This window comes from Castanea sativa, chromosome 12 (genome assembly GCF_040712315.1).
Source record: "Castanea sativa cultivar Marrone di Chiusa Pesio chromosome 12, ASM4071231v1".
NCBI classification, from domain to species: Eukaryota; Viridiplantae; Streptophyta; class Magnoliopsida; order Fagales; family Fagaceae; genus Castanea; species Castanea sativa.
Window position 1 is genome coordinate 11,861,369 of NC_134024.1, and position 10,940 is coordinate 11,872,308.

Genomic DNA, 10,940 nt, shown 5'->3' on the forward strand with positions numbered 1-10,940 from the left:
AAAAGGGAATCTAAACTCATTTCCAAAATTTAGCATTTCTTAGCTACTTAATACAAAATCATAAACTACAAGTTCAGTAACACCTAGAACTCGTGCATGACTGTCCTCTTGAACCAATATAGAAATTCTAAAACTCTTGCAGTTAACAAAAATTAAATAAATATACTTTTTCCCAATTTTTTGCACCTATCATCATATACATGGAGTTACATGTCTCACTGTGAAAAGCCTGAAAAAAAGGCTTTCCTTTTTGAGGTTTCATGTCTCACTTCCAGGCTTTTGAGGTGGAGGCATTGTGGTGGCAGCTTCTCGAATGTTAGCTGATAACAAATTATACACAAAATTAGAGATCGAAATGCATGTGTATACAGAGAGAGAGAGAGAGAGAGAGAGAGAGAGAGAGAGAGAGAGAGAAAGGGTGTGTGTGTGCGTGCGCACGAGAATGACTAACCTTGGGGCTGGCTTTGAGTTTCCAAATTGCCTTCTACTGAAGGTATCTGGCCCTGCTGTTGGGCAACAGATGCCTTTAACTGCTCTTCTGTGATCTTTAAGTACTCTTCAGTGGTGTATGCTCTTTTTGGGGATGAAGCGCCATCTGCCATTTTAGAGAATAACATGGTTCTGTCAGATTTGTTTAAAATGAAAGAAGGGTAAGGGAAGGAGGTTGGAGGTTCTGAATGGTTTTGAGGATATGAAGTAGCAAAAAGCATCCCAAATGAAACTAGAATTATCATTATTAACTAACGCAATGAGTTAAATGATCAGTGGAACACTTGTCACACAAGCAGAAAAGTTACATGACATAATGTGCAACCATTAAAAAAAGGAGAGGCTAAATTACAAATTGCACTCTCTAACTTTGCCTAAAATTCCAGTCCTATAACTTCAATTTCATTCAATTTAATCCTCTAACGGACACTAACAAGAGGACTGAGTTGAATTCTAGGCAAAGTTAGAGGGTGTGATTTGTAATTTAGCCAAAATAATACAATAGCATGGCTAAATTCAATGTTTTATTGATATTGCTCTGGGCTCTTAGCTTCTTTTTTTGGCTGTAAGATTATTTGATGAAATTTCAAATGGGTAGAATTTTTTTAAATCTTTCTAAGACTTGATTATCATGATCATGCAGATATCCCAAACTTTCAGTTTTCTATCCTAACAACTGTCAAGCAAATATTATATACACACGAATTATTCTGCAGTGTGAAATACTGTTTCAACTGCCTAAATCAGCAAGACCCCAAATGAAAACCACCAAATAATCAGACAGTCAGTATTTTGTGTTTAACCAAAATAGGTCTATAAGAGAGTTTTTAGTATCAGATATTTCACCCAGCTGGGCTAAGTTGGGGCTCATCAACTAGAAGTAAAGAATACAAACCAAAAGTTTTGCCCTTTCCTCTCTTGTGGCCTTTCACAAAGCAGTAGCTTCAATTTTTTTATCAAAGCTGTCAGTGAGCTCTAGCTCAAATGGTACCTTCACCCTCCATAAGAATGGGTGTCGGGTGACCTTGAGCCTTTTCTCTTCTTTTTTCCCCTACTTAAAAATAAAAATCTTATTGGAGAGACAGTTCTTGACATGCTACCTGGAAGACATTTAGGTTTTTTGTCATTCAGATAAGTAGATGTGTTAAGAAGAAGATGGAAAAGAGAGAATCTGAAAATTTAGGCATTGCAGTCAGAGGTTTCATTTTGGAAGGCAGTGGGACCTCTACTGATTTTTAGAAGCATCTGTTAAGTTTATAAAATTCTTAGGTTTTGAACATATCTGCTTATCAGACACCCACCCCTGCAAATCAAAAAAACAAATTTGGCTCCCTATCGTGTAATATTCTGTGGTTTGAATGGAAGTCGCATACTCAGGAATTTTTCTAGACAGGAACAGGGTTTACCTTGATAACTATTAACCTACATATAAATTAGAATGGCCCTTGAATATGCCCATTCTCCTAATTGGTATTTTAGTTAAATTAATCACTTAGATCTTACTTCTTTTTTTTGATAAGTCACTTAGATCTTACTTATGCTCCGCTCCACATTAGAGGTCTAGTAAACTTGTTAAAACTCTTACTCACCTTTAGCAATTTAATGTTTCATTTAAAATCACTAAATTGCTTTTTTTTTTTGGTGACAAATGCAAATGTTCTGCCTAAAACCCATAAATCATGCAACCTAATACTCAAGTAAACATACTGTAGGCACAAACTATAATGGCAAGTCCTGTGTCAAAGGGCTCACAAGCAATTGACATGAAAACTTATGGCATCAGAACATAGGCTTATAAAGATATTAAATTTCAAAATATAAGGACCTCTCAAAAATTAACATAATACTTCACTTTCTTTGGAAAGTGTGAAATGTTCCCAATTTACATAATTCTGAACTCCAGTTGATTGATTCTATAGAATTACATTTCCAAAATGACAACAAAGTGCTTCACAGTCAGCACTCGTGTTTACCATTTCTGCATAGATATGAAACCGGCCAATGCTGGCATCTTTTCTAACAAGTATTTTTGTATACTTCAGGTTCATATGAAATGGTACTACTATGAAAAATGAAAATTAAACAAGGGCTCATTTAACAATAAAACAATATTAATTTAATGTAATGTAGATGATGAAATGACTTAATTACTCACTTAGATCAACTACAGTCTGAGAATCCTCAGTGATGGTGGTGGAGGATGGGGTTGATGTATCATTGGGTTTGCTGGAACTGTAAGTGTTTTGTGTTGAAATGTCATCAAGACCAATCTCCCGTTCAAGGGTGCTCTTAAATTCCCTTGAAACTTCCTACATATGAATAAAGAGGGCACCACTAATAAAGTCAAGGCTTCTCATGATGAGGTAATCAAGACAAATTCAACCAAATGTGTAATGCTTCAACCTGAAGTTCTTTGATTGTAGGTTGGAATGCACGTAGAGTTTTGCCCAAATTCCGAGCAACCTGCATTTAGCTAACTTAAATTGAGATACCAAATAGATCATCTAAAAGAAGCACTAACACACACACACACAAGAAGATTGAACGCACCCTCATATTATCCACATATTAAGCCTAATCCTTTAAGACTATATACCAATCATTCATATAAGTACTAATGTAAGCATGTCTATGCAATCAGAACCTGCATTATTTTAATTTGCCACTCCTCCAGTCTCACTCCAGGTTCTAACGTGCTCAGAAAAATAAATATAGAGATCGCACAACATGACAAGCATGGTAATATGAGTCAGCATTCCATGACAGTTAATGAATATTCTAAATTTCCTTCAACTAATATGCAACTTAAATTTTATCCAAAGAGTCAAGAGCACCACCAAAATCACAATTAGCCCAGCTATCACTAACTGCAACTCAAGTTCCCCAACTTTTTGGTATAATAGAGCTAGTTTCCCCCAATTCCTTACTAATGTACATGTAATGATGTGAACTTCAATCCTTGTGTGTCTTTTCAATGAATAAAGAATACAAATACATTTCTCGACATCATATATAGATCATGTGTATGAAAGGTATCACTAACACCTTACTTATCAAAAAGGAAAAAGAAAGGTATCACTAGTGCCTTACCTACAAAGCACCCAAAAAGAAGTAGACAAAAGAGTACAGTAGTCCACATAAATTCTGTACTAATGCATAAAGGAAGAAGCAGTGAAGCTAATTAAATATGCCTCTCCTTAATGCCATATTTTCTTTTATCAGTGATTTAGTGGCGAAGGATCAAAGCACAATGTTGCATAGAATTCTAGCTTTGGTGTGTTTCCTATAAGGCTTGTTTTGTTGTACAGAATCTGGGATGTAACTATACGAATATAAATGGTAATTGGGAACAAGGCCATAACCATATTACCTACCAAATTGGTCTTTTTTTTTCTTTTTTGCAGAATTGCACAGCGCCAAAAAAAAAGGGGGGGAAATCATAAATCATAAATATTGGGTTGATTCAAATAAAGATCACATACAAATATGTAGACTATTAACAGTTTAGTAACCCCTCAAATGTAAGACCTGAAATTTTAAATTTTATAAAGACAACTCACCTCAGCAAGACCTTTAGGACCAAAAACCAACAAAGCCACCACCCCAATGACCAGAGCCTCAGGTGCTCCTACTCCAAACAGAGATGCATAAACCACCTTACCCTTACATCTCCCTTTCCTATCTGCACCACCATCATTTCAATTTCAAAAGAAAGCAAAGCACACATTCCAAATGGGTTCAACTGACTTGAGAAAACAGAGCACAAACCCAGATGAGAAAAAAGTACCTGACTTGAGAGGCTTTGGTGTGATTGAGATACCCAGGTGCTTTAAACCACTCCATGGGGAGAAAACACCGAGACCCAGTGGAGGAAACCATGCGGAAAGATGAAATTTTGGGGTTTTGGGGTGTGAAGATAGAGAAGAAGATGAGGTATAGATTGCTGATTTTGCAGTAAAACATGAAGATGAGAATGTGGGAGTACAAATTGCTGAGGCCATGACCATGAGTGTGGTGGTCACTTGAAAAATGATTTGCTGCTTACACTAATTGTGTCTGATTTTTGAGGTGGCTTTGAGTCATGGCCTTTGAAAGCAGTCCAATATTATCTTCAATAGACATCTTGGAAAGAAAGAACAGAAGCTGTTTGGAGTCTTTCCACTGTGTGTTCTGTTTATTGGAGTGGGGCTGCGAATTGGGCTTTGACCATGTGATCCAGAAGTCCTAGCTCATTAGGCTGTGAAATCTACCTGCCTAGCCCAGCTGACTAAGATTTTTTCTTTTCTTTTCTTTTCTTTTTTCAATAATTCAATAGTTTGGAAGAGAAATTTTCATTCTTGAATATCTCTTTTGAAAAATACCATAAGGTATCAATTGAGTTATAAATTAAGATTTAAAGTTTTAAACAACAAGTAAAAATAAGAAAACATTCTCTTACACTTATTTTACACCATACGTTGATGTATACATTTTAAAAGGTAATCTCTATATTAAAAAAATGAAAGTGGATGAGAGAGAAGAAAAGCCCACTGAAAAGTTAAAGAATTTTTTATCAAGAAAAGCTTGTGGGGATACCATAGCATGGTGGTAAGTGGTCTAAAATGGCTTAAACTTGGGCCCCAAATGCGTTAAATGGCTAGGGTGGGCTATTCTATCCCAGAATCATTTTGAAATGGGTTAATCGATATTGGGCTGGTTATGATCTGGCCTGGTGAAGTCCTATAAGGTAGTTATGTTAAGAGATACTATCCTGGTTTTGGACTGAGCATGGGCAAGCTCAATGGTCCAATCACCTCAGCAATGGTAAATAATTCTACAAAGTTAAGGGCATGTTTGGTTTAACATTTTAAATTTACATTTTTACATTTTAAACAACATTACACACTTTTTCATCTACACGTATTTCAAAAAACTACAAAAATCTCTAAGTGATCTTCTATTCCAATATTTTAAAAAAAAAAATTTATTTTGTTTAAAGATAAATAGATAGCGAGAAAAGGAGAAGCAAGAAATCATGTGTTAATTCTCATAGGTATTTAATAACTATGGTATGTAGACTGTTGCAAATACATAGTTTAAATCTCATTATTATCTTTAACTATCTTTATCATTCTATATATACAAATTTAAGAAAATATTGAACATGGTCCTATACTCCTATGACGTATCACAAATTGTTTTGCGGATAGGTAATATATTAGTGCCTATAGAAACTGTAAAACGCTAAATAACAAAAAAGTTTTGCAAAAGGTTTTATCATTGGAATGCTTTTGCTGTCAATATAAGTTCAAATATATATATATATATATATATATATATTTATAATATGTAATTTTTTTCCCCAATTTCTTGCGAACAAAACAATAGGGGGGCCAATTGAATAAGGAGTGGTTGATCAACCCCACAAATCGTGAACTTTTTATCCTTATGGCCTGTTTGGGAGTTTAGAGAGGGAGGAGAGTAGAGGGGAGTAGAGGGAAGGGGAGTAGTGGGGAGGAGAGTAGAGGAGAATGATTACCTTCCACCTTGTTTGGATGTTTTTATAATTAGTAAGGGGGAAGGGAGTAATTAGCCATTCCCCTTGTTTTTAACATTGTAATTTTATAAATATAATAAGGGTAAATTAGGTAATTTACTTTATAAATAATTTTATGTGCTCTACTCTCCTTCCAAATCTCTCCAATTTGGGGGAATTAAAAATGAGGGGGTTGGAGGTAGTTGAAACCCCTCCAAACCCCTCCCCCTCCTTCCTTAAAAAACTCCCAAACAAGGTAATTGAATTACTCCCCTTCCCTCTACTCTACTCCCCCTCCTTTTTTAAACATCCAAACATGCCATTAGGGCCTTGATAAAGATGGGTTGTCTACAATATGCCTGTGATGCTTGAACTTTGCTTATACAACTATACAAGTGTGAACCTAGCATTTTATCATCACAGGACTCCAAGCAGTATATATGAGGGATCTTGAAGCAATATTCTTAGTAGCCGAATATTTTCTGGTTCATACATAGACTATAAATCTGAAATCAACCCCCACCTACTTGATAAACTTGAACATGTGGTGTGCTGGTTTAGCTTTTGCATTGTAGGACCATAATCACACTAAGCCACCCCATGACAGGTTCATCTTGTGAAGTATCTAGTAGTTGTATTTCCAGTGGACCCAACAATAAAGGCAGTTAGGTGTTTTTTTTTCTTTTAATCTTTTTTTTTGGTTTTTTTTTTTTTTTTAAAGTGAAAGTTGAGGGAGTTTCATGATCACAAAGATGAAAATGGAATGTCCCTAGGCCAAAATGGCTACTAACCTAATTTTCTATGTGTTATTTTAGATAAAACTAAAAAGGTGAATCATCATGAATCAAATTTTTTTTTTTTTACATAGCAATTCAAGGAACAAATGCATCATGTTAAATAAAGTGAATCTACTAATTAAGTAATTACACACGAGGAGGTCAATATTAATATATTAGAATCCCATCAATATCCGAAATTAATTATCAATAATAAGCTAATAATTTCTTAATTATCCCTTTTTTTCATGCTTATGAATTGTTCTTTCAAGAAAAAAGAAAATTTGAAAATGTGTGTGTGTGAGAGAGAGAGAGAGAGAGAGAGAGAGTTGGTACAAAAAAAATTTCTCATGTACCAGTCTCATGAAACTTATGTCTCACTGATACGTGGATCTCAAACATTTTAGTAAAACATGAATTTCATGAGACTGGCGCATGCAAGATTTTTCCAATTAGACAATTTCATTCAAGTTATCATAACATATTAACATGTCCCAGAGGTAGAAATTTCTAATAAAGCTTTTTAACGTGGTAGATAACTTCTTCTTCTTTTTAATGGGGTAAATAAATTATTTATTAAAAAAATTGGGGGGTGTACAGGATAACTGATAACTTTACTTTAAAGAGCCTTTTTAAAACCAACTTTTGTTACCAAGACCGGGTCTAGAAAAGTGAATCATGATGATAATTCTGATTTCTGAGCTAGTCCAAAATCTACTAAAAGATGCATAAAAGGTTAAAAAGCTAAGAATAATCAAACACTCATGGAAAGGTTAAAAAGGAGGTAGAAGTTCAGCAACAAAGTTCCTTTTGAGAAAGAAAAGAAAAGGGAGAGACTCTGAGAGAGAGTAAAATGCATAGTCCAAAAGAGATAAGAGTCTGAATGTGTTAGGATATCATTATCAGAAAGCAAAAGGATAATGGGTAGTAGAGAGGGAACCACTCGTGTAAAAGAAGAAAAGAAAGAAAGTTTTTATTATTTTTCAGTTTAAGAGCTAAAAAGGACTGTCACCATCTTACGCACGAGGGGTGCGCACAAAAATCCATCAAAAACAACACAAAGTGGAACTGCACACGTGCACTACTTTGACAAAAAATAAAAAATAAAAAGGTTGCTTTGCTCTTTGTGTTGTAAAAAAGCAACAACAATTAAAAAGAAACAGGACTTTTGGACTGAAACACCCCTCATTCTTCACACTAATTTATATGCCATGGGACTTTTGAGTACCAATTAGGTATTTGATTTATCAATGCTGCCAACGGGATTGATTCAGTTGGTACGGCTCGAACGTTTTGTCTAAAAAACTTGGTTTGAGTTCTGCTACTAGTACTCCTCCTTTGGTGAGAGCGATGTATTAGTCCAATGTAAGTTTAATTTAAAGCCTATGACTTGTCCTCTCTAGTATGTGGTAGCCTCCCCTCACCTAAATTTTTCTTTTACCATTAAAAAAAAAAATTATCAATGCCTTACTCACTCAAGTGACTTTTTGGGTACAAATTGAAAGCTGAACTACCAAAAAATATGTGTACAAAACTACAAATAATTCATGGTCTTATTTTCTCCGCATGTTTGGCACTCCCTTTGTTTTTTTGCTAGGTTGTTTGGCTTTCGAATTACTTATTCCTCATCATTTTTTTATATGACAATGATAATATTGGAAAATAAACCCTTAATTCAAATAAAGGTCTAACCTTGATTCCTAGATGATATTTGTTATGAAAGTGGTGTAAACATAACATTTTTCTTTTAAATTAAACAGTTAATTAAATGGTTGACTTATCAGATAAAAGCTTATCTAAAATGAAATAAACTCGAGGACTCCAGTTTATTGTTAGCCTAATAGCTTTGATGCCTAAGTCAGAAAAATTATGATTAAGAAAGAAATAATTTGGTGAAATGAAAGTAGTCTCGTACTTATCCTGATGAGAGTTCATCCATTTGTACGATTTCTTGTCTTTAGTCATTGTTTCATTATGGCTTTGATGGGCATTAGATGATGGCCATAACACCCACCATAATGTATGTGGTTCAGCCGATTCTTGGTGTATGTAATTGTTGCTCTCCAAACTTGGTACTTAGCCCTTAATACCGGTTATCATACTTGTCAGAATGCTTGAGTTTTTTTGAGTTCATCTCATTCTCTGTTTGGGCCTCAATATATTTCGAACTCACTGAGCTCATATTGTCCATGGTTTGGTTTTTCCTACTTTTTTTTTTTTTTTTTTTTTTTGAGAAAGGGTTTTTCCTACTTAAAAGTTAAAACTCTTTTGTCAGTTTGGTCGAGCGATTTCTAGGCATTAGTGACCTTTTCTAACTGTGGTATACTCACATTTTCCAAATCGAGAACTGAAATCTATTTATCAATATCATAAATGTAGATTGCTCTAAAATATATGGAAGTTTTCTTAAAATTCTAAAATATATAAAAATATTTTTAGATTGTGACTTGTGAGAATAAACAAAACATTTCATTGACTATCTCTAAATTTATAGTCTCAAAAAAAATTGCAAGCAAAAGCATACTTAATTTTACAATTTGCTAAATAGTGCGCCAATGAGTGGTTAACATTTTTTACTCATTATTGACTTGTATCAATATAGCCCACTATTCATTTCAAAAAAATATATAACTCACTATTTTTTATTAACCGCCCGCAATCATACAAGTCAATAAATTGTGAAATTTGATTCAAGAATAATTATGTTGAAAATATTGTTGTTAATATCAACGTTACTCAGCAGCATACATTGATATACAAAGTACTAATAAATGGGATGCCACACCATTAATATGTTGTCACGAGAGTCGTGTGTTTTGAGCTACAACGTTCAGAAAAAAACAGGAACATAGAGTAAATAACAACAATTAAGTCACGGGAATCTCACATGCACCCACACACCCACATCTTGTTTGGTTTTTGCCATTAAAGTCTTCTTCTTTTTTTTTTCTAACGTTTAAAACTTTAAAAAGCCCCACCGTCAAACTTTTATTTAGTGGCATCATGGGCAAATTTGAGACCAACTTATGGGCAATTCAGTCAATACATCTACTGATTACTATAAGGCTAAAAAGCATGATTATCTCTAATGAAACCCACGACGATACTACTTATGCAACAAATCTTTGTTATTGGATGTTTGACTTTAAAAAAGATTTAAATAATTGCAGTTAAAGAAAAAACAAATTAGTGCAGAGAGAGAGAGCAGACAGCTCCCCTTTCTCAAAAGGAAAATGTTAGGTTGAGCGTATTCCCATCTAACGTGTCTCATTGTCTGAGGAATGACGCGTTAATCCAGTAATTTTTTTTTTTTTTTATGAACTAATTCAGTAATTTTATGCATTAGATCAGGTAATATCATTTTAAGATATATGCTGCGTTTTTATTTCTTGCAAAAGCACTAGAAATAGAAATAAATCTACTCGTCTCTTTTTTTTTTTTTAACATATAATAGTACTGAAAATAACTCAAATCTTTTTTTTCATTCTAATTTTAGGAGATTTAATATGGATTTTTTTTGGGGTTAAAATATAGATTATATCCATTAAATTTGAGTGAATTATATCACATTTATCCAAGATAATTTTTTTTTGTCATTTTTATATTTAAAATATTCAGTCAATTTAGTCCTACTAATTTCTACTTTGCTAATAAACATATAAAAATTAATGATGAATTTTAAAAAAAAAATTCAAATTTATAAATAAAAATACAAAAACTAAAATAAATCATAGAAGAACAAAAATAACTTGAAAAGTTTAAAATGACATTGACTTTTTAAATAAAATAAATAATAAGATAAAAATTTTATTTTTTTAATTTTAGCAAAACGGCTTCAATTCAAGACATCCCAAAATAGAACAATTACAAAAACCACCAAATAAAAATCCATTTTCTTAACTTGTATGTTACAAATAGTAACAAAATAAAAACAAAAACTCATGGAATGATTAAAAAAAAAAAAGAAGAAGAAGAAGAAGAAGGGTAGATAGAATCATAGAATGATGTAGTAATAAAATGTTAAAAAAAAAAAAAAAAAGGGAACATAAATAAACAATAATTTTGATGGGACCCAATTATCCTTTCATGATGACGTGGTCACGATTTAGCGCAAAAATGGAGGAAACCGGAGAATAAAACCAAACCAATAGTCCACACAC

At 33.4% G+C, this 10,940-nt stretch overlaps 1 protein-coding gene across 1 annotated transcript; it reads right to left on the reverse strand.

Annotated features, from left to right (window-relative positions):
* LOC142618680 (sec-independent protein translocase protein TATB, chloroplastic) lies at positions 1 to 4,624 on the reverse strand. The gene is made up of 6 exons (XM_075791665.1): positions 4,277 to 4,624; positions 4,050 to 4,171; positions 2,893 to 2,952; positions 2,645 to 2,798; positions 452 to 595; positions 1 to 320 (listed from the first exon to the last, which is right to left on the reverse strand). The coding sequence occupies exons 1-6, from the start codon at positions 4,494 to 4,496 to the stop codon at positions 259 to 261; spliced, it is 762 nt and encodes a 253-aa protein (XP_075647780.1). The 5' UTR covers positions 4,497 to 4,624; the 3' UTR covers positions 1 to 258.
* Between the last annotated feature and the right edge of the window lie 6,316 nt (positions 4,625 to 10,940).